This window comes from Gymnoscopelus microlampas (genome assembly GCF_963454915.1).
Source record: "Gymnoscopelus microlampas genome assembly, chromosome: 13".
In the NCBI taxonomy this organism is placed as follows: domain Eukaryota; kingdom Metazoa; phylum Chordata; class Actinopteri; order Myctophiformes; family Myctophidae; genus Gymnoscopelus; species Gymnoscopelus microlampas.
The window spans coordinates 51,154,168-51,179,167 of NC_139950.1; the positions used below are offsets into that span (position 1 = coordinate 51,154,168).

The 25,000-nt window shown below is 43.7% G+C and overlaps 1 protein-coding gene across 1 annotated transcript in view; it reads right to left on the reverse strand.

Moving 5' to 3' along the window:
- LOC311058328 (zinc finger matrin-type protein 4) overlaps window positions 1-25,000 on the reverse strand; it is an 89,966-nt gene that overhangs the window by 33,194 nt on the left and 31,772 nt on the right. The window contains exon 3 of the mRNA XM_084075734.1: window positions 20,802-21,080. Within this exon, the coding sequence (XP_083931860.1) occupies window positions 20,802-21,080 (279 nt within the window). The remainder of the gene's footprint in view (window positions 1-20,801; window positions 21,081-25,000) is intronic.

Sequence of the window (25,000 nt, forward strand, 5' to 3'; positions counted from 1 at the left end):
CTGACGCATACGCACAACAAACAGCTTGTTCTGAACTAAATGCCAACTTTTTGCCAACAGACAACATGCCAGTCTGTTGTAGTCTGATGTAGTGTGAGGGGGATGCCAGATGTCATCGTCTATTGTAGTAATGCCGACACCAAAAATAACTATGAACAATTATAAATACAACACGCTGTATACACGACTCCCATCAAACCCACAGAAACAGTTTATCTTAACTTTTCAAACTAGAGAGTGGAGGCCAGAGAGAAAGATAGAGAAAACAGGAACAAGGAGAGAATATATAAAGAGAAGACAGGCTTGAACGTTGACGGCTTGACAAGGTGATGCCATGTACAATATGAATAACTTGATACAAGTTGAGGTGTCCCTGAGCAAAGACACTTAACCCCTTAACCCATTCAGTCCGCGCTATGAGCTTGTAGATCTGCTATTTGTTTTTTAAATTTGTGAAAATCTTTGAATATATATTTGTTTTAAAGTGAACATTTGTTACTCAAATCTTTGCTTCTGGGGGATTCTACAAATGTCTTCTAAATCCTAACCGTTTTTTGAAAAAAACGTATGTTGCTATAATCAGTGTTGCTCAAACTTTTTTCATGTCAAGGACCCCCAAAATGATATGTATTTGGCCGCGGACCCCCATCTCAAAATATGTTGTTCCAGGGACCCCCACATGCACAGCTTTGAGTTAACGTTCGCTTTAAAAAACATATTATATTCAGTGATTTGCACACATTTCCACGATTAAAGTAAAAGAAAATAGCAGATCTACAAGGTTTCATAGCACGGCACTCGGTGCCACGCTATGAGCTTGTAGATCTGCCAGATCAGATGCGTCCCTGGATTGAATGGGTGAACAGCCACGCCCACTGTGTGCTCATCATAGCTATCGGATGGAGCAGCAATTTCTCTTCCCCGGGAACCAGAAAAAGGCGTTCCTTTCCCTTAATTTATACTCCTATAGAATGGCAAAAAATAGCCAAGCTTCAAGCGAGCTTGGAGATCGGCTATTCTCAGCCATACGTCGGGATTCAACAGTCACAGCTGTAAGAGCAGAGCTATCTTCAGCTTTACCAACTAGACTGTCTGACAGGTCACTGTTATTTGCCTGAAACGTGTTGGAAAACGCATTTACCCACCTGTCCTTGTTCCACCTCCACCACATCTCCCTCTACCCCCCCCCCCTCTCTCTCTCTCTCTCTCTCTGTCTCTCTCTCTCTCTCTCTCTCTCTCTCTCTGTCTCTCTCTCTCTCTCTCTCTCTCTCTCTCTCTCTCTCTGTCTCTATGTCTCTCTCTCTCTCCGGGGTTGTTATAATTCGGGGGTGCAGGACGAGCGTGTGACCTTGTGTTGTGTTTTAGTGTGTGTCGTTCACGCACTAAGAAGAAGAAGGGGTGGAGCGTGTGCGTGTGCGTGCGTGTGCATACTGTATATCCCGTTGCCCTTTTCCGCTCCGTCATTACTGTCTGGTTGATTTATGAGTTGTGGGCACATTCTCCGTCACCTTTTGATCTTTCCTGGCAGTAATTGGCAATGCATGTTGGGAGATGAAGTACTAATATAGTGCGGGCGCAGCATGAGGTCATCGGCGGTACGGCTCAGAGCTGCATAATGTGACACGGTACAAATCCCCTCCCGCCGCTCCGCGGGTGATGGAGGACAGGCAGCCATTTAAAAGACAGTTGTGACTGAATTAGTGGGCCTGGAGAACGGAATGCATGCTTTCCAATTAATCCATTAAGACAGGGAACGCATCTGTGTGTCATTTTTTTAATTTCTTTGGGCTATTCAAAAAATAGCAGATCTACAAGCTCATAGCGATTCTTTTTGAAAAATCGTGAAAATGTGTGCAAATCTCTGAATATACTTTTTTTTTTAAAGCAAACATTTTTAACTCAAATCTTTGCTTCTGGGGGGTCCCTGGAATAAAACATTTTGAGATGGGGCGGTCCATGCCCAAATACGTATCATTTTGGGGGTCCTTGACACGTTTTGAGCACCACTGATGTTATAGCAACATACGTTTTTTCATTTGTTTTTGTTTTTTATTTAGAAGACATTTGTAGAATCCCCCAGAAGCAAAGATTTGAGTTACAAATGTTCGCTTTAAAAAAACATAATATATATTCAAAGATTTACACACATTTTCACAATTTTTCAAAAAAATAGCAGATCTACAAGCTCATAGTGCGGCACTCGGTGCCGCACTATGAGCTTGTAGATCTGCTATTTTTGAATAGCCTAAAGAAATCTAAAACGGTTCCCGGTCTTAATGGGTTAATGGTTGATACTATTGCATACATGTACGTATTAAATGTATGAATGAGTAACGCCAAATTTGGACTTGATTTATACTTGGTAACACGCCCCGAAATTATCAAACCGATCCAGTAGCCTGAGCTTGTAGATCTTCATTTTGGACGTGAGACACCAGCAAGTATAAATAATGCTTAATGTGTGTGTGAGAGGCAGTGAGGGAAAGAGAGAGAGAGTCACATCCTCTTCTGCCAAGTTAGCTATTACCTCTTCCCTTTGATCAAAGGGCTATTAATTAGAGCAGAAAGTATTGAAGGGTATGTGTGTACTGTACTGTACTGTCTTCCTGCCCCCCCCCAAACAACTCTGCAGAATGAAAGATCTATTGTTTTACAATATGTGACAAAGCCAGGAGAGAGAGTGAGAGAGTGTGTGTGTGTGTGTGTGTGTGTGTGTGTGTGTGTGTGTGTGTGTGTGTGTGTGTGTGTGTGTGTGTGTGTGTGTGTGTGTGTGTGTGTGTGTGTGTGCGTGCGTGCGTGCGTGCGTGCGTGCGTGCGTGCGTGCGTAAGCGCCACAACACAGTATGAGTTCAGTACAATCGTCATCTCCTCGCTCTCAGCCTGATGGATATGGAGTGCCTCCGCTCTGCCCTGCTGAGTATGACTGATTCATATCAAGAGAGAGAGTGTGTGTGTACTGTATGTGTGTGTGTGTGTGTGTGTGTGTGTGTGTACTGTATGTGTGTGTGTGTGTGTGTGTGTGTGTGTGTGTGTGTGTGTGTGTGTGTGTGTGTGTGTGTGTGTGTGTGTGTGTGTGTGTGTGTGTGTGTGCGCGCGCGTGCATCCACCGCCTCCAGCAACAGAAGCAAGACACGCACGCGCGCAAGCATACACACACGCACACACACACACACACACACACACACACACACACACACACACACACACACACACACACACACACACGCGCACACACAGAGTTTTGGTTAATCAACTACATCCAGCAGGGGAGGGAATTATGCCCTATAATCCATGTTAATGACATGCAGGGTACAGCATGTGAGTGACGTTCTGCCAGGACTGTGAATAGAGGTGTTTGCGTTTATGCATAACATAGTTCAAGGGCATTTATATTGTATGTGTGCGTTTGTGTGATGATGTGCATATTATTATGCATTATGTGGGTGTGTGTGTGTGTGTGTGTGTGTGTGTGTGTGTGTGTGTGTGTGTGTGTGTGTGTGTGTGTGTGTGTGTGTGTGTGTGTGTGTGTGTGTGTGTGTGTGTGTGTGTGTGTGTGTGTGTGTGTGTGTGGGTGCACGCTAGGGGCTGAGCTAAAATTCTTCTATTTTCCAGAGAAAAAAAAACAAGATTTTTCAAAAATAGCAGATCTACAAGCTCATAGCACGGCACTCGGTGCCGCGCTATGAGCTTGTATATCTGCTATTTTTGAATAGCCAAAGAAATCTGTGTGTGTGTGTGTGTGTGTGTGTGTGTGTGTGTGTGTGTGTGTGTGTGTGTGTGTGTGCGTGCGTGCGCGTGCACTCTAGGGGCTTAGCTCAAATTCTTCTATTTTCCAGAGTCTGGTGGATAATGACGAGCGAGGGGAAGGCCCTCATTTATTGGTTCCTGTTTGGTGCCAGTCTAGTATAATAATAATAATGAAGCCTCCATGACTCATCACAGGTGCAGGGCCACAGATTTAACACCCAGTCAGTCCGAGGCAGCAGCGGGACAGAGCCAGCAGACATGAACCAGACCAGAGATACAGCAGAGTTTAGATCACTTTAGTTTAGTTTATTTCGATTCCACATCAACAGTATCACAAAACATTACACACTGTAATCCAACATTTAGGGCATAGGGCTGAAGCCTTACTGAAGTATTTTACTTTACTGGAGTATTTCCGATTTCCATACATCTCAGAGGCAAATATTGTACTTTTACTCCACTACAATTATTTGAAAACTTTACTTACTAGTTACTTTGTAGATATAAATTATTACATTATTATAAAACATACATGAACCACTTTAGCCCTATTTTAAACATAGGCTATTTGAAAATAGACGATCTACAAGTTCACAACAAGTTCACAACCCTTTAAGAGTTACAATTATACTGTGTAATTTACACATCGATTGTAAATGGATGAATCCTGTCAATCAGTGTGATTGACAGGAGAGATGATCAGAGGAGCAGAGTTTGTACCATTAAGGTTCACACATGGACTGAAGTATCGGTAGAGTCTCTCAGTGAAGGTGCAGAGTCACATCCACCTCATATTGCTGGATCCTCCTCATCTCAGCATCATAAAGCTTGTCCTCCATCTCTTGACTGAGTGTCTTCTCCAGCTGTCTAGAACTGTCCCAAACAGTGACGTCTCACGTTACGATCCAGGAATGGTCAGTGTTGACTTCCACTCAGTGCTCTAATGGTTGCAACAGAAGGATGTAAAGTCTGCTTCTCTTTCACTAATGTCCTCACACTGTGTGGAATCAGCCTTTAAATCCAGCTGCTAAAATCTCGACTCATCAAATATGACGTCATTTTCCCAAAAATGGAGTTCCACGTGACTCCAGACCGGCCTCAACGTGCTGTGATTGGACACATCGGGTAAGCATGGCAACATGGGTCGGCCATAGCTGAATCGTTAGAGAGTCCTATTTTAATGGCACTTCTCAGTAATATGGCAATGGATTAACTAAGAACCTGTGTCAGTGTCCTAACAAAGCAAGGGGGTCGACTGGAGAAGTGGTGACATATTTCACTCAAATAACGTTATAAACAGTGTTGGCCAAGTTACTTTAAAAAAAGTAACAATAGTTATTAAAGTTATTGTTACTAGTTAGGCTACTGCTCTCAAAAGGTAATTAGTTAGTTACTTTACTTAATATATATATATATATATATATATTAAAAGTACTTTACAGCCTTCCTAGAAATGTACTTGAGTAAAAGTAAAATATTTGTCTTGGAAATGTACTTGAGTAAAAGTAATAATTATCAAAACAATCTATACTCAAGTAAAGTACAGATCCTCAGAATCTGTACTCAAGTACATTTACTCCGTTACTGTCCACCACTGCAAAGTTCATAGTGAATGAACACTCAAAAATATATGTCCGTATATCCATACGGACATATATTTTGTATTTAGATTCAAGACTACTTAGATTGTTCGTAATAATCAAACAAAAATATTCATCATACCGCAAATCCATCCCTGACCTTGACTTTCTCCAAACATAAGTGATACTCAGTGGCGGATTTAACAAGTTGCAGGGCTCCAAGCAAAGCTCACGTTTGGGGATATGAACTTTTGCCCCAAAGTCTTGTTTATATTCCATATGTCTGTGTTGTTTTTTAAAACACGGAAGAAAGCAGGCTTGACAAACGTCGTCAAGGAGCCTCAATAGAAATCTGGTGAAGAGTTTCCCGTGGTTAGTAGATTGGTGATGATCAGAGCCATGTAAAGAGGGAGTTGCGACAATGGAAATCCACATTCTTGATCGTATCTCACATAGACCTCAGATAGTTCCAGTTACATGTGATGATAATATACAATCTGACTCTTTAAACGTCTTAATTAACCTTTTAAAAAGTGCGTTACAAACGGTCTGTTCTGCTGCAACTCTATTGTGGTGCTATCTCCATCTGGAGGGGACTCTTTTTGACTCATTTCTGAACGCCATAATCAGGAATGTGGTCCAGAGTTCCATCAACGCCAATCTTTGCCAACGTCTTTTGGCAAAGATGGGGCGGTGAAATGATATTCCGCTGTGAAACAACCTATTAAATGAGGCTTCTTGACAGCCTGTGTCTTCAGAAGAGCAGAGCAAAAATGCACTTTTGTGTCATATTTGGCACAGCCACAGGATTGTGTTGTTTCACAGTGGATAAACATTTTACCACTCTGTCTATCACCCATTCTTGAGAATTGGGACAAATCATGTCCTACCAAAATATTTCAAATTATCATGTATTAACACACACATTCAAAAAAAGGTTTGGTGAAAATATATTCTTAAAGGATTTATATATATATGAATTACATAAGATTCATACAATGTTTTGGTCTGATTTCCTTTTTTTTTTTTTTACATCTAAACTTGCAACTCTGCCAGAAAACACCCAAGTCTCAGACAAGGATTCACAGCTTCAAGCATTTTTTTTGTTTTGTTAAAATAATTTAAAAAACTAACCATGTGTGTTGATAGGTGTAAGAATGTACTATTGATATCATCGTGTTTTTTTGTAAAAGCATTTGTCCTTTAAAGTTGTGTTCAGGATCGTTGTCAACTCCATCAGATTTCTACAAAAACATGATTTAATCAGGCATGAACTAGTCTTTGCTGTTAATTTCCGGGAGCTTTTGAGAGGCTCCTCAAACCACTAATTGCTTTGTGGGGGAAAAATCTCTCTGCAAGTATTTGGCTTTTGAGAAGAGAGAGAATCCATCCACCTGTTTATCAGCCATGTGTGCATGTGTGTTGTATGCGCACATGCCTGCCCCCCCCCCCCCCCCCCCCCCCCCGTGTGTGTGTGTGTGTGTGTGTGTGTGTGTGTGTGTGTGTGTGTGTGTGTGTGTGTGTGTGTGTGTGTGTGTGTGTGTGTGTCTGTGTCTGTGTCTGTGTGTGAGTGTGAGTGTGTGTGTGTGTGTGTCATCATATCCAAGTGGAATGTGCAGCACTAAGGTCTATCCCACGGGAATAGCGGTCAGTCTCGTTTCCACTTCCCAGACTCGGGCACGATCATCAATCAACATGAACAACACACACACACACACACACACACACACACACACACACACACACACACACACACACACACACACACACACACACACACACACACACACACACACACACACACACACACACACACACACACACACACACACACACACACACACACACACACACTCACACACACACACAGGAAGACTAAATGCTTATCTCAGTGGTTCTTTAAGCCTAATTTATTCTCCATCGCGCCTCCATGGTGTAATGCGACGTTAGCTTGTAGATCTGTTCTCCTTTGGCAAAGCGACACTGTCGTACCTACGGCCTATAAATTAGGCTTAATTGTGCCCCGCTAGCTCCCCAGAGAGGAGGAACAGACGAGACAGTGTGCTGACTGTGTCTTGAGGGGGTTCTAAGCCATGGTTATTTCACCCCCCCCCCCCCCCTCCCCACACACACCCACACCCCGCCCCGGCTCAGCTCTCATGCCACAGGAAATTGCCACGATCCATCTCGTGGGGGTTCTGCTGCCCTGGTACCAAAGGTGTGGAAAATAATGGCTCCCTCCACAGACGCCCGTCTGTGTGACTGTGCAACTCAAATTATGATATCGACGCTCTGTCGTCGGGCAGAAATCTCCATATTTTCACTTTTTATGTGTGTTTTTTTTTTATTGTAAATGACTCGACTCGACTTTGAGATCCACCCGGAAATGGCGTCATCTAAAACATGTTCACCCTGTCCGCTACGGAGCTACAATGTTATCATATTTATAAAAATACATTTAGCTCGTTTTTTTTGTGTGAAAACGAGTCATATCAGGTCATGTCAAAATGTCATTAATATTAATGTCACAGGGATTTGGTGTCACGCTTCCATCTTGCTCCGGGTCTCTCCCGAGAGAGACACAGAAAATAGATAGAAATGCTAGAGCTAGACAAACACAACGATGGAGAAGAAAGATGAGATAAACAGAGTAGATGTTGAAACATGAAATAATAATGTATATGTGTGTGTCTAAGAACGTTATCTGCACCTATATGGTATACTGTACATGTAAATGACAGTACATCATGTCACTGCAATGACCTCTCTCTGTGGTGGGAGAACGTACACAAAACCTATGGATGTGTAACTTTAGCACAGAGGCAGAGAGAGAGAGAGAGAGATAGTGGTAAAGAGAGAGAGGGAGAGAGAGGGAGAGAGGTAGCGAGATAGAGAGAGACGGAGGGGGAGAGAGAGAGACGTGGGAGAGAGATAGAGAGAGAGATAGAGAGAGAGAGAGAGAGAGACGCGGGGGAGAGAGAGAGAGAGACGCGGGGGAGAGAGAGAGAGAGAGAGAGACAGAGAGAGAGATGGGATTGGGATGGAGAAGGAGAGAATAGTACATGTGTAAATAATTCACCTGGGCCTCACGGGAACCGATGGGGATGACAGATGAGACATGGAGTAACTTCTGCCCCCAGAGGCCCAAACAAACTCACACACACACACACACACACACACACACACACACACACACACACACACACACACACACACACACACACACACACACACACACACAGACACACAGACACACAGACACACACACACACACACACACACACATTGACACTCGCACACACGTGCGTGCACACACACACACTCAGGCACTAGGACTGATGGTGCTGACTGATGGTAGAGACATGATACAATCTTCTGTGTTAATTTAGCTTTGACAATTTTACTGTGGTGACGGCTGGGAAGTAATAGTTCTGCAAAGGGAAAACGGGGACAAGAAGACACATAATTTACACCTGGCTGGCTTCTCCTTTCTCACCCCTTCCCCCTGTTCTCTCTCTCTCTCTCTCTCTCTCTCTCTCTCTCTCTCTCTCTCTCTCTCTCTCTCTCTCTCTCTCTCTCTCTCTCTCTCTCTCTCTCAGCAGCTGTCACCTCCCTCTGTGAGTACTGTGAGTACACACCTGTGACTTCACACCTGAAGAGGTGTCGAGGAGCCAATCGGATGTGAGAATGTGTCGTCAGAGAGAAGAAGGAGGTCGTCTCGGCACACAGAGAATAGAGAGAACGAGCCGCGGTGTCGATGGAGAGAGAGAGAGAGAGATAGAGAGAGAGAGAGTGACTGGATCCCCACGGCTCTGGATTTATTGCACAAGTAAGTAAGCGATGACATCATCCGTTTGTCTAACTGAGCACTTTAGCTCTAAAGGCTAAACGTTCAGGATGGTTTATTGTTCAGCAACGCGCTGACCTTACTTCACTTTACATGTGTCTCTAAAGTTAACACTGTTTGTTAGTGCAGTGGCTCTCAAACATTTGATTTGATTTGATATGATTTGATTTGATCATTTATGGTACAATTCACCGAGGTTCACAGTACAGTATATATCAGGATATCACAAAAAGTCCAAGGACTTATTTCCATGACAGGTCCCACATAAATGATAACATCGTGGTATCTAACTATCAACACACTTGCCATTCTACCTTAACTAAATTAAAATCATTGCAACAACAGCACTCAACAACATACTGTAGACCAGTGGTTTTCAACCTTTTTCGCGTCAAGGACCCCCAAATTGACACACATTAGCCCAGGGACCCCCATTTGAAAAGATATGCCAGGGACTCAACCATTTTGATTTCTTGGGGGTCCCAATCTACACAGTAATAATCTCAACAGTGTTCATCTAACTCTGAGAGTGTACAAATGGAACCAAATGGACCCTAACGGGTCCATTTGGTTCCATTTGTACACTCTCAGAGTTACAGACACACAAGGTTCAATTTGGTTCCTAACTATTCATTTGTCTGGGGACCACCTGGAACCCTCTCAAGGACCACTGGTGGTCCCCGGACCACTGGTTGAGAACCAATGCTGTTGACATTCATAAAAAACAAAGCACAATAGACAAATAAATAAATAGAACATTACATTTAACGCACCCAATACCAGCCATACCAACAAGACCAATGCAGACCAGCCAGGGGCCCCTGACTCTAATTTAACTTGCCCATCAGCCAATTTCTCAACAGCTTTTTAAAACTATTCAATGACTGTGCACATTTTATTTCATTTGGGATTTTGTTCCACTCCTCCGCCCCTGTGTATTGGAATGAGCTTTTCCCTACCTTGTTTTTTAATGTTGGTGTTTTAAGATCTGCTACACTAGCCCTTGTGTTCACTCTGTGGAAGTCACTAACGTTCTGAAAATAACCTTTAAAATAATTTGGACATTGGTCTTTTAAAATGTTATAGACCATAATGAGTCTCAGTTGTTTTATTCTGCATTCCACGGGGAGCCAATTTAATTCTTTAAAATGGTTATGGCCAGTGGCGTGCACAGACATTTTGAGGGGCAGGTGCTCAAGTAAATTATACTTTTTTTTGTTTACTTGGTCTGGTCTTTTTTCCCTCTACACCTATACCTCTTTGCCAAAAATAGCAGATCTACAAGCCCACAACGCCTCGCAGCGCGAGGCGTTGTGGGCTTGTAGATCTGCTATTTTTGGCTAAAGTTCTCCTCAGAAAAGGGATGCTAGGTTTCGAGTGGTTATGGTAAAAAGAAAAATCCCCAGACCCCCTGTAGTAACTCTGAGGACCCCCTAGGGGTCCCGGACCCCCTGTTGAAGACCCCTGCTGTAAACTGAAGGGCACTTCTGGTCAAAAGGGCACTTCTGGTCAAGAGGGCAAAGGGCAGGTGCTCTAGCACCACCTAGAGTCTATCTGTGCACGTCCCTGGGGCCGTCTGTAGTTTGTCTTTTGTTTTTCTTTAGATATGCCACTATACCATGTTAGGCAGGTGTAGTCACAATGGCATTGGACTAATGCTGAGGGCAGTGTCCTCATGGTGGATTTATCTAGGAATGTGGCTATCCTGGCTAGGAACTTAGTCCTTGCATGGATCTTGCCAATGACTGAGAGAGCCATCGTCTCACCAGTCATTTATACTCTGTTCTAATATGCAGCCTAGATAATAACTGAAGTTTTCTCCTGTAGTTGTACTCCGTTACATCCGACTGAAAAGTTGGACACCTCCCTTAACTTGTGCTTTGATGCAAAGACAATACATTCAGATTTACCTACAGTAAGTGCAGGGATAACTTGTTATCACTGGACCATCTGTTGACTTTTTTTAACTCGTTTTCAAGCGAGAGACTAACTGATTCTAGGCACTCTCCTGTCACCTGTAATGCGGAATACGTGCCAAGGACCCCCAAATTGATATGTATGTGGCCGCAGACCCCCCACCTGAAAATATGTTGTGCCAGGGACCTCCAGAAGCAAAGATTTGTGTCAAAAATGTTCGCCTTGAAAAAAAAAACGGATTTAAAGATTTGCACACATTTTCAAGATTTTTCAAAAATAGCAGATCTACAAGCTCATAGCACGTTATGAGCTTGTATATCAGCTACTTTTCAATAGCCAAAGTATATAATATGGATAAAGGGGTTAAAATGATTGTGACTCTTTATTAACTCATTTAGCTGGGGACCCCCTGGTATCCCCCCAAAGGAATACTGGAGGTCCCCACATTGACATTTGTACATTTGGAACTCTGGGAGTTCAAATGTAACCGAATGGACCCTCACATGCAGGTCCATTTGGTTACATGTGAACCCTGAGTCAGGACCGTGGAGTCATCTATCAACTCTTAGTCAGTGCATGAGCCTCAAAGAGGCCATAAAGAAATACTTGGCAATCATGTATATTGTCACATCTTGCATCTTGTAATTCATGTACTACAGACACCTTAACAGACGACGTCACACAGATAGGAAACAGCATGCGTGCGCAGGTCGGCACCAAAAGAACCCCACCGCTCATAAGATGTTAAAGTGGTCACAGCCTCACGTGTAAAAATGCATCCTATCAAACTTTCAGATGCTGTTTTTCTCTCAGTATGGAGGAAGAATGCTTAGGATTTTTACTGTGATCTCTCACTCTTGAAATATATAATCCTTGGTTTCTGTTGTGTGTAAACAATAATAACAATTCAAGGCAGTTTTCCCCCAAACCCCCCCGCCTCCAGTGTCTGTCATAAGAACGGAGGGAGTGCTCTATGATCACGGCACCAGAACCTGCTTGGCTCGCGCAGCTGCAGCCCGTCAAGCCTAATTTATGCTCCGTCCCGCGAAGGTGTCGCGCGCAGAGAACGGCCGAGAATAGCAGACCTCCAAGCTCACAGCGTTCGCATTGTGAGCTTGTATGTCAGCTGTTCTCGGTGCGCAATACCGTTGCGCGATGAAGTATATACGTCTCGCCAGGGCACACCCCCCACACTAGCCAACACACAAGAGGAGGTTGAATGAAGTGAAACCAGCGAAACCCCAAAACAGCAGGTTTGGGGATCTGTTGGGAATTGATTACATGAAACCTGTGCGTCCAGTCTTGATGTTTGTAAACAAATAATTGGTCTATATCTCCATATTTCATCTTTTTATCTTCATAAATTAACACATTGGCTGCCAAAAACGCAGATCTGCGTTCTATTTATTTATTTATTTTCAATTTGACCCAAAGACCAAGGAGATATGATTTTTCGAAGATTTAAACTCCCATCCACTACCTTGTTAACTTAAAACTTAAAAATGATGTATCTCGGCTCCTGAGTACTTTTTTTTTTTCATTGAAAAAGTCTGGCAGTCTACTGTAGAAAATAAATAAATAATTCTGGCAGCCAATTAAAGGTAGGGTAAGTGATTTTCTTTGGTTAAAATAAGTGTTAAATAGCTCTATATTCTGATAGTACTCATTGCTATAGAGTGTTTGTTCAGTAAAAGGAGTCTCCTTGTCTCTCCGCCTCTTTATTAAACAGAAAATGCATTTTCGTTTCAGTTTCATTTCCAATTTTATCCAATCAGGATAGAGAACTCAATCAGGATATAGATTAAACAAGTGAAATTGGAAGTGATGACACTAAGAAATGAGCAGGCAAAATTGGAACTGGAACACTATAATAATGAAGCTTAAAAATGGGTACTTTCTCCTGATTGGCTGAGATTTTGACACCTACCGGAAAATGTATTTTCTGTTTATTAAAGAGCTGGAGAGACATGGAGACTCCTGTTACTGAACAAACACTCTATAGCAATGATTACTATCAGAATATAGTGCTTTAACCTTTTAACAAAATACTTTAACCAAAAAATATCACTTTAATGCAGTATTTTATACTTTTTTTGAAAACTGTCACCAACGTATAGTGACACGCCCAAAACAGGGACACCAGGTTGAGAGTGGTAACGTGTGTCTGTGGGTTTTCATATCTAACCAATGAAAAGTATTAACAACGACTAAATAAAACTTTTGTTTCTACATTTCCTGAAAAGTATCTGTTTTGCACTTAAAAAGTTTCTCTCCCCCCCGACAGGGGGGGGGGAATGTATATGTATAGAAAGATACATTCCTATAGTGTCTAGCATGCAGGAATAATAGTACTGTACAGCAGAATAATAGAGTGAGATTGGTTGAGACTGGTTGGAGGTACAGTAGGGACATAGAGAAGGAACAGGCCAGGCTCCATAGTGACCAGAACATAACAAGTTGTCAGCAGAGTGAAAAACACTTGTGATGACATCCAGGACTCCTCCTGGCTGAGTCCACCAGATGTTTAACCCATTAAGACCGGGAACGCATCTGTGTCATTTTTTAGATTTCTTTTGGCTATTAAAAAATAGCAGATCTACAAGCTCATAGCGCGGCACCGAGTGCCGCACTATGAGCTTGTAGATCTGCTATTTTTTTTTAAATCGTGACAATTTGTGCAAATCTTTGGATATATACTGTTTTAAAGCAAACATGTCTAACTCAAATCTCTGCTTCTGGGGGTCCCTGGAACAAAATATTTTGAGATGGGGGTCCGCGGCCAAATACATATCATTCTGGGGGTTCTTGACATGAGAATTTGAGACATTTGAGAAACACTGATTCAAAAAACTGTCAGGATTTAGAAGACATTTATAGAATCCACCAGAAGCAAAGATTTGAGTTACAAATGTTCGCTTACAAAATATATTCAAAGATGTGCACACATTTTCACGATTTTTCCAAAATAGCAGATCTACAAGCTCGTAGCGCTATGAGCTTGTAGATCTGCAATTTAATCTTAAATATGACACAGACGCGTTCCCGGTCTTAACTGGTTAAGAAGCACAGGACACGATGTTACAATCCAGAGTGCCTGGAACTCTGCATGGTTGGCAGAGGTGTCCCTTCCACTGGTCCAGAGCGTTAGTGAGTTCTCTCTCTCTCTCGCCCTGCCAGGCGCGCTGCTATTCTCATAGACCAATAATTCCACTACCGTGCTGGTCTCCAACTTTAGTAACAAATAAACAAACTATTTGGCTACTCACCCAAACAACGGCAGTTTTGGATAGAAAATAAAATATGTCCACCAGACGAAAATGATTTGATTTACTCCACTATAAATGACCATTGACAGGACAGTGGAGTAAATATCTGGTGGACATATTTTATTTTCTTCCCAAAAAGTGTGTTTTACAGAGAAGGTGGGGTGCTGAGAGGCTTCCCAGACAGGAGAATAGACCCTCAACAACACTAAACTGCATTTGTTTCGGTGAGTAGTGAAATAGTTGTGTTTATTTTGACTATAGGTAAGTTGGAGACCTCGCACGGCAGTGGCATTTTTTGGTCTGAGTCTGCCAGCAGCGCCTGGCAGGGCGTTAGAGAGAACTCGCTAACCCTCTGGACCAGGGGGGCTAGTCCCCCCTCCCTGAGCCAAGCTGGCGCCTGACTGCATAGCTAGCAGTGTTGATTTCCTCGACTAAAACTATGACGAAAAATGTTCGTCGACTAAATATATTGACAATTTCGTCAACAAATAAAACCTAGACTAAAATGTTAGTGAGGGATCTAGTGGAGAAGAGATCCAGTAGAACTAAAAGACAAGACATTTTATGCTGGGTCGCGCTTGGGTGTTGCGCTCTGAAAATAGCAGATCTACAAGCTCACAGCGCGACACGTTGTGAGCTTGTAGATCTGCTATTTTCAGCATGCAACCAAGTGTAAAATCAGCCATTACGACGCCATCAAGGCACCGCCGAAATACATTTTAGTCGACTAAATCAACTGTAGATTTAGTCGACTATAATCTTATGATATTTAGTCGACTAAAACAGACAAAAACTAAAACATTTCAGATGACTAAAATATGACTAAAACTAAATGGGATTTCATTCAAATGACTAAAACTAAATCAAAATGTGCTGTCAAAATGAACACTGATACCTATAGCTGACACAATCCCTGGCTCATACCCGCCGATGTGAGTGGGCACGACGATGTCGTTTCATAGGGTTTGAGTGGGAGAAAGGAGGCAAAGTGCATCATCGGGGTCATGGGTTTGGGACCCTCCTCCTTTTGGTGTTTGGTTGAATAGGCCCACGTACAGTACGACCCCTCCAGAGGGTTCCACGGTGACATCTGGTGTCCCAGGTGTGCTCCCCTCACACTCTAACCCCTTCTATAACTCCCTCCCTCCTCACTCCCCTTGATATCCAGCTCGTCCTTTAGGTGTTATTTCGGAGCCCAGATGTTGTTTCTCCCGACTTGCCCTTTCAGCGAGCACCTGGAGAGTAGAGGGGCTTCCATGGCTTGGACGTTGGGCCTGGCCTTAGACTGGCCCCCGTGTCCTTAAAGAACCTGGTTAGTTGACTTGAATACGAAGTGTCTCTACAGGCAACTTCCGCTGGTTCTTCCAGACATTTTGTATTCAGCGTCGGGCTGACATATCAGCGTTCCTAAGACTCTTATTGTCGTGATGCAGGATGGGATGACAGGGCGTTGATGGCCGTCCGCAGTGGTAGAAAAAAGTACTACATTTCTTTACTTGAGTAAAAGTATCAATGCGGCGATGTACTACGAGTAAAAGTCTGGTAATCGCCTCCACAAATCCAACCCTGGATAATTATAATAACGGTGCTCCGCCAACTCTTGCCATTTTGTCATTCTGTGTCAAGCATGTGGTGTGACTGTGAACACTGAGCGTGATACTGAGCTTTGCAATAAATACATCTTTAACTAAATACATCTTATTTCTGACACCGTGTTCGTCTTATTAATTCCTTGGCTTCGCGGAGCATCGTCATCGTAAACATTGAATCAACACTCAGCTCTTTTTCTGAGTAAAACAGGTCAGAGTGGTGAGATGTGGGTCACTGTGTGTGTGTGTGTGTGTGTGTGTGTGTGTGTGTGTGTGTGTGTGTGTGTGTGTGTGTGTGTGTGTGTGTGTGTGTGTGTGTGTGTGTGTGTGTGTGTGTGTGTGTGTGTGTGTGTGTGTGTGTGTGTGTGTGTGCGCTTACGCATTCCCCAGGAGACGGTATCCAACGTGACACGACATTAAGCCCCTGAGCGCGTGTGGGCGGCGATGTGACTCATTGCTCTTAATGTGATTGGCTTCCTGAGATGATGATTTCGTGTCACGTCAACCTGGAGCAAACGTGGCGCCTCGTGGCGGCTTTTGGCCACGTGTGGGAATTACACACGCGAGTGTAATGTGTGTGTGTGTGTGTGTGTGTGTGTGTGTGTGTGTGTGTGTGTGTGTGTGTGTGTGTGTGTGTGTGTGTGTGTGTGTGTGTGCACCTTTGCCATGCATGCGGCATGACTGTGCCCGGCTTTTTTTCCTTTTTTTGCTGTGCTGATGATGTCTGCTGGCTTGCTTATATGGGATCATCACACTGCGGTATGCAAGACTGAAATAGACCAAAGTACCAAATCACTATTTCTAATATTGAATAACATCTTGGAACCAGTGTGTGAGCAGGTCCGCTCATTAGAAGCAGCTGTGGGCTTGTTTTTCTGTCGCTTGTGAGTATTGACAGTTGTGGCTTTGCGGTTTTTTTTGGGCTTGTTTCTAAATAAAAGTTTATTTTGTGGGATTCCTTCATAATGTTTAAACCAGTGCTTCTCAAACATTGTCACGTCAAGGATGTATATATTTGTCCTCATAGACCCCCAACTGAAAATATTTTGTGCCATACAAGATTCATGTAGCTAAATGATTTAAAATGTCTCAAACATGTTCCAAATATTTCCCTTTTTTTTCTCTGAAGACTTTTTGAAAATAGCAGATCTACAAGCTGAACGCGTCGTAACAGTCGATGTGTATATATAGACCTGTCTTCTTGTTTCTCTCACAACATCTGGCAACACTGGTATTAGAGAGAGAGAGAGAGAGAGAGAGAGAGAGACCGACCATACAAGTGTAATAGGATTTTTTTTTAAAGAAACAAAAGTTCCGCTGCTTGCCATGGTAACTGATCTGCAGTTTGACAAATGAATAAAACATGCGATATGAAATCAGCTCGGTTCAATCCCGCGTGTAGAGAGTATCGACTCACCCCGCTTGATGCTCGTGCAGCTGCTGACATGCATGTGTGGGCGTGATTCATTGGCCTCAACTTTCAAGCAGAAATAGTCTGAGCTCTAGCTCTGCCATTACTCGCTGAGCTGTCATCATCAGCTCACACTCTGTCTTGTTATAAGAGCTAATTTGAAACCCGGGTTCAACGGGAGCATGGCGGGGTCCCTCTGTACCACAACCACCCTTGTTTAATCCATTAAGACCGGGAACCGGGATTCAAAAAAAGCAGATATACAAGCTCATAAGTGCCGCGCTATGAGCTTGTAGATCTGCTATTTTGAAGAAGCAAATCTTTGAATATATGTATTCTTTTAAAGCGAACATTTTTAACTCAAATCTTTGCTTTTGGAGATTCTACAAATGTCTTCTACATCCAAACATTTTATTATTTTTTATACTTATGTTGCTATAATATCAGTGGTTCTCAAACTTTTTTCATGTCAAGGACCCCCAAAATTATATGTATTTGTCTGCAGACCCCCCTCTCAAAATATGTTGTTCCAGGGACCCCCAGAAGCAAAGATATGAGTTAAAAGAAATAAAAAAATAGCAGATCTACAAGCTCATATAGCAGATCTACAAGCTCATATGAGCTTGTAGATCTGCTATTTTTGAATAGCCCAAAGAAGGCTAAAATGACACACAGATGCGTTCCCGGCTTGAATGGGTTAACATGCCACGGACGCTAGTGCTAACTAGCGTGAAAGCTAAGATTCAAGTAGGGAGAAATGCCTATCTTATGAATAACCGGGTGCTGGCCCGGTGCTAATTTTATCTGTGAACCGTGGCTAAGGACACATTCCTGACACCATGAGTGTACATGTCAAAGGCATGCAGACATGCTGTATATGCAAAGTGCAAATCTTCTTTTAGCGTGTAAACACTTAGTGCAGGACGGTGTCATTTGGGGACCCGGGGGATTTCCAATTGCCAACCCCTAGAATTCGTATTTAACTCATGTACTGCCCAGGACGACTTTTATCACGTGATCACAAGATTTAATCCTCCACAAGATTTAATCCTCTATCCACTTCCTGGTTAGCATATTTGGGGAAACGGCTGTATCTTGCTTTCCTTTTTTTCCCCTACATTTTTGACGAGACATGCCATTTCAACGGCCTCTAACAAGCGAACGGAGGTGGCGATGAATGGTTCACACAATGCACAATGAAAGCCCCCCGTGATTACCAACCATCCATCATACTGGAGATAAATATTCTGTGTCACTTCCAGTCCAGTCACTAGTGCGTATTCTAGTAACCTGATTGTGGGGGGAAATGTTTGGGTTTGAACGCTAACAAACCTACTCAGGGGCACAGATATAGAAACCTAGATACCTCATTGGCCTCTGCAGTTCATTGGAGCGACATGCTGGGTACGGTGGCCACCATATTTCCGGGGGGAATGGGCACTGGCCAATCACAGCGTGTTAACTACTGGCCAACCACAGCGTGTCTTTTCCAGGACTTGTCAGAATCTAGTTGTCCCGCCCCCACCTGCCTCTGATTGGCCTACTGAACGCCCCGTTCTGTGACGCACGCGGAAATTTCCAGCTGCCCCCCCCAGAAGCGGAAGCGCGTCCGCCATACACACGCTTCAGAGCCAGAGGAGGCGTCTACCTTTATATGTCTATGCTCAGGGGTGTAGCAACGGTTGGGCATAGGTAGACCTGGGCCCACCCATTTTGTTTTTCTGCCCACCCCAAAAAAAAAAAAAGTATAACTTTTTTTATTTTTTTATTTATGTGATATTCAGCCATTTAATCCGTCACAAACCCACAAAAAAAGCATAAAAACCGGTAATAACCGATAATATTTGCGCATGCTCTGGCGCACATGCACGTGCGCGCAGCCTCGGCTACTGTATGCCTACTCATGCATACTGTATGCATACTGCTTTGAAAACCAATCCTGATACCCTCCTCCTCCCACTAAGCACCCAGTTTTAGCCCCATGACTGAATTTAGATCTCCCCACACGTCTCATCTGACTGTCTACACCATACTGTACCAGGCGTAGAGTTACAATGTTATAATTTATCACACCCTGTCAACGTCACGCTGAGTTTAAACAATATGACAGTTTTATAAACGTTGTTAGAGACAAGGTTTTTTGCAGGGACGTGAACAGATAGACTCTAGGTGGTGCTAGAGCACCTGCCCTTTGCCCTCTTGACCAGAAGTGCCCTTTTTTTCCCAGTTTACAGCAGGGGTCTTCAACAGGGGGTCCGGGACCCCTAGGGGGTCCTCAGAGTTACTACAGGGGGTCCGCCAAATCTTTATGTTATATGATTTTTCTTTTTTTACCATAACCACTCGAAACCTAGCATCCCTTTTCTGAGGAGAACTTTAGCCAAAAATAGCAGATCTACAAGCCCACAACGCCTCGCAGCGCGAGGCGTTGTGAGCTTGTAGATCGGCTATTTTTGGCAAAGAGGTATAGGTGTAGAGGGAAAAAAGAGCAGACCAAGTAAACAAAAAAAAGTATAATTTACTTGAGCACCTGCCCCTCAAAATGTATGTGCACGCCACTGTCGGCTACTGTATGCATACTGCTTTGAAAACCAATCCTGATACCCTCCTCCTCCCACTAAGCATCCAGTTTTAGCCCCATGACTGAATTTAGATCTCCCCACACGTATCATCTGACTGTCTACACCATACTGTACCAGGCGTAGAGTTACCATCTTATAATTTATCACACCCTGTCAACGTCACGCACGGTGAGTTCAAACAATATGACAGTTTTATAAACGTTGTTAGAGACAACGTTTTTTGCAGGGACGTACACAGATAGACTCTAGGTGGTGCTAGAGCACCTGCCCTTTGCCCTCTTGACCAGAAGTGCCCTTTTTTTCCAGTTTACAGCAGGGGTCTTCAACAGGGGGTCCGGGACCCCTAGGGGGTCCTCGGAGTTACTACAGGGGGTCTGCCAAATCCTTATGTGATTTAATTTTTCTTTTTACCATAACCACTCGAAACCTAGCATCCCTTTTCTGAGGAGAACTTTAGCCAAAAATAGCCGATCTACAAGCTCACAACGCCTCGCGCTGCGAGGCGTTGTGAGCTTGTAGATCGGCTATTTTTGGCAAAGAGGTATAGGTGTAGAGGGGAAAAAAGAGCAGACCAAGTAAAAGAAAAATATATAATTTACTTGAGCACCTGCCCCTCAAAATGTCTGTGCACGCCAGTGACCCTCCTCCCACTAAGCACCCAGTTTTAGCCCCATGACTGAATTTAGATCTCCCCACACGTATCGTCTGACTGTCTACACCATACTGTACCAGGCGTAGAGTTACAATGTTATAATTTATCACACCCTGTCAACGTCACGCACGGTGAGTTCAAACAATATGACAGTTTTATAAACGTTGTTAGAGACAACGTTTTGTTGGCACCAGGGCCAAAGCGTCTGACCTGTGCTCTCCGTGGCGTCCAGGCTGCCCGCCAGCTGCTCCAGGAGCCGCGCCCGGCCAGCGTTGCGCCGGTGCTTCTTGCCCTCGTAGTGCTGCTGGGCCATCAGGGGGTTGTTGAACCAGGCTCCACACAGACAGCAGTACTTCCCCGCCTCCCCTCCTCCTCCTCCGGAGGAGGACAGCATGGCCGGCGCCGCGGCCCAGGCGGGGGGCAGAGGAGGGAGGAGGGGGCACGACGGCGCCGCGGGGTCCGTGGGCTGCGGGGTGGAAGGGGAGGAGTCTGGAGGAGGAGGAGGTGCATGAGGAAAGGATGAGGGAGAGAGAGAGAGAGAGAGTGGGGTATTAGCAGGGTTGCCAGTTCTGCTTATTATAATTGACCCGCAATATTTTATTTGAAAATAGCCGATCTACAAGCTCACAACGCGTCGCGATGCGACGCGTTGTGAGCTTGTAGATCTGCTATTTTCAAATAGCTGATGTATATGTTTAAAGTGCTCATGTGGTTCATAGTCGCTTCTTTTGGGCTAGTTTTCCTAGACCTGGTTTGCTTGTTTCTCTCACAGAATCTGGCAACACTGGGTATTAGCGTTGGGTTTCAGGTGGAAAGCGTTCCGTTTTTTATCGTTAATCATTTTTTTATGAAAATTGTGACAAATAGCTGATCTATAAGCTCACAACACACCGTTTCGCGGTGCGTTGTGAGGTTGTAGATCTAGTATTTTCACTACCTTTGAGCAACACTCTTGTATGATGAAGTAGGGCATCGACAAAACTAAAAACTAAACGGTCTGGGCACCTATAGGCCAGTAATCAGCCTCACAGCACGTCGCGGGTTCGATCCCGACGGCATTTGCTGCGTGTCACTCCCTCTCCCCGTTTCCTGTCAGCCTACTGTCCAATCAATGAAGCGCAGAAAAGCCAAAATAATTAACTTTACCAAAAAAAAAAAAAATAGGTTCAAGGTTTCAGCCCGACAGCAATCTGGGAACCCATCGCCAAATGAAAAGGAAAAACAGCGCCCTCTGCTGTTTTTTGAGTGGTGCCAACCACTCCTATATCTGACTTTGTCCGTGTGTCCGTCCATACTGTATGTATGAATGTATGTATGTCCAATAAACAAACATTGATGACAACATCAATACGGGGCTCATCAAAGGCACCACTCTCTTCACACAGGGTGTGATTTTACTTTTATTCATTTGGCTCTGGGCGGAGCTGAACGGACGACCCGTGCTCAGGGAGGGAAACCGGGGTTTTGGTCTGCCTTCAGCCTTTCACCTCCGGTGGTGCGACTATGTTTTCATTCCCACTAACAATATTTCTCCACGGAACACTAACATCACTTCTCCCAGAGAACATGGTTCTCTGGGAGAACCCAAATTGACACTTATTAGCCCGCGGACCCCCATTTGAAAAGATATGCCAAGGGCCCCCATAAGCCCCACGGCTCTAGCAGTGATTCTCAACCATTTTAATTTCAAGGACCCCCAGTTTGACAGGCATTAGGCTACGGACCCCTATTAACTGGCATTTCTATCTCTGGGACCCCAATTCATATTGTAAAATCAATGTTAATTTAACTCTGAGAGTGTACAAATGGAACCAAATGGACCCGCTACGGACCCCTATTAACTGGCATTTCTATCTCTGGGACCCCAATTCATATTGTAAAATCAATGTTAATTTAACTCTGAGAGTGTACAAATGGAACCAAATGGACCCGTTAGGGTCCATTTGGTTCCATTTGTACACTCTCAGAGTTACAGATCCATAAGGGTCCATTTGGCTCCTAACTACTCATCATTTAGCTGGGGACCCCCTGGAACTCCCCCAAGGACCCCTGGGGGTCCCCGGACCCCACTTTGAGAACCAACGCTCTGGGAGACATGGTTTTGGTTATAAGCCCCACTTGTTTCTATGGTGAAAGAGCAATTTAATATGTTACTAACTTTCTGTGTTTTTTGTCGGCTTCGAGGACGCTATTGTTAAATGAGTTTTGGTTTGTTTCTAGTGGGGAAGGAACGGCACACACGTAAAATCCCGCCCACTACATTTGAATGGGTAAAGTGCGGCCTGCTTCCTGATCCGATAGCACACGCCCACTTGTAACCAATGCACACGGGTTGTCAACACGGCTACCGACAGATTGAAGCGCAGAGCAGAATCTGTTCTTGAGAGATTAGCCCGACAGCGGTTGAATAGCCTGTAAGAATCAGCTGGTGCTAATGAGCTCCTCCATCTGAATGTAAATGTATATTAAAATATGATTGTAGGCTAATATTATGTAAAATTTATACAGGTGCACACAAACACGGTAGCCACTGTAGCCACGAGGCACATCATATATATATATATACATATATATATATATATATATATATATATATATATATATATATATATATATATATATATATATATATATATATATATATATATATATATATATACATACATACACACAGTCATGAATGGTAGGCAGACACACACACACACACACACACACACACACACACACACACACAGCATTGCACATCCAGACCACAACACTGTTGTATCAACAGTGTGGATGTTACAGAGTAGAAGCACAGATGGGGGTCAGTGAGAGGCCAACCGCTCTCCAGAGAGCCATGTACACCCTCACTCTGTTCCACACCTCCCTCACTCTGTTCCACACCTCCCTTATCTACTGCCTCATCCTCCTCTCCTCTCCTCTCCTCTCCTCTCCTCTCCTCTCCTCTCCTCTTCTCTTTGTCTCCGCCAGGCCGAAACTCCGAAAGGCATGGCCGAGACTATGTTTTGCACCCTGTGTGTGTGTGTGTGTGTGTGTGTGTGTGTGTGTGTGTGTGTGTGTGTGTGTGTGTGTGTGTGTGTGTGTGTGTGTGTGTGTGTGTGTGTGTGTGTGTGTGTGTGTGTGCGTGTGTGTGTGTGTACTATACTTGCGAGGACCAAGTATAGTAGAATTTGAAGAAATATACATTGTGAGGACCATTTTCCTGGTCCTCACAAGACAAATGGTTGTTTTATAGTTAAAAAACATTTTTTAGAGATACGTTTACATTTAGAAAAACATTCAGGTCAGGATTAGACATCTAGAGGTTTAGGAATTGGAATTAGAGTTAAACATGATTTATACTTAGTTGCGCGCCAGTATCATGCACCGAAAAACAGCCGATCTATAAGCTCACAACGCGTCGCAGCGCGACGCGTTGTGAGCTTATAGATCTGCTGTTTTTCGGCTTTAGGCTTACGGTTAAAAATGTCATTTTAAAAAAAATGGCATTCATAACATGGCTGTGTTGAGGTCCTCACAAGTATAGTAATACAAACGTGTGTGTGTCTGTGTGGTTCTGTCCGTGAACAGCTAATCTCCGGCACCATTGGCTTGATCGCAGCGAGACTGTGCACACACACTCCCTGGATGCCAGAGCAGAACCTCTGCCCCAAAGTTTTCTCTCATGGGCCTGTTATAGCGCCACCGGGAGGCCGATATTTGCAAAACACATTGTTTAACATTACTCCTACACATTTGATCCAAACATCACGCGAATGGATACACAGTATCTCTATAGTCATTAAACCAAACGGGTCTTTCAGATTTTTTATATTTCATCCTGATTGGCTAAGCTTGGCTTCCAAAGTTTGCAGCAAGTTTGCAAGTTTGCAAGTTTTGCCGTTTTGAACAAAATGCCTCAAATCATGAACACAGCGTGCGATTAGCGTGACATTTTGCACGTATCAAATCAGCCTCATGGTGGTGCTATAACGCATTGGTTCTCAAAGTGGGGTACTTGAGGGGGTTCCAGGGGGTCCCCAGCTAAATGATGGATAGGAACCAAATGGACCCTTATGTGTCTGTAACTCTGAGAGTGTACAAATGGAACCAAATTGACCCTAATGGGTCCATTTGGTTCCATTTGTACACTCTCAGAGTTAAATTAACATTGATTTTACAATATGAATTGTGGTCCCAGAGGTATAAATGCCATTACATGGGGGTCCGTGGCCTAATGTCAAACTGGGGGTCCTTGAAATTAAAATGGTTGAGAATCACTGCTAGAGCAGTAAAAAATATTCTCTTATTGGGGTCCCTTGCATATCTTTTCAAATGGGGGTCCGGGTAATAAGTGTCAATTTGGGGGTCCTTGACACGAAAAAGTTTGAGAACCACTGCTATAACGGGCCGATTGGTGTTTTTAC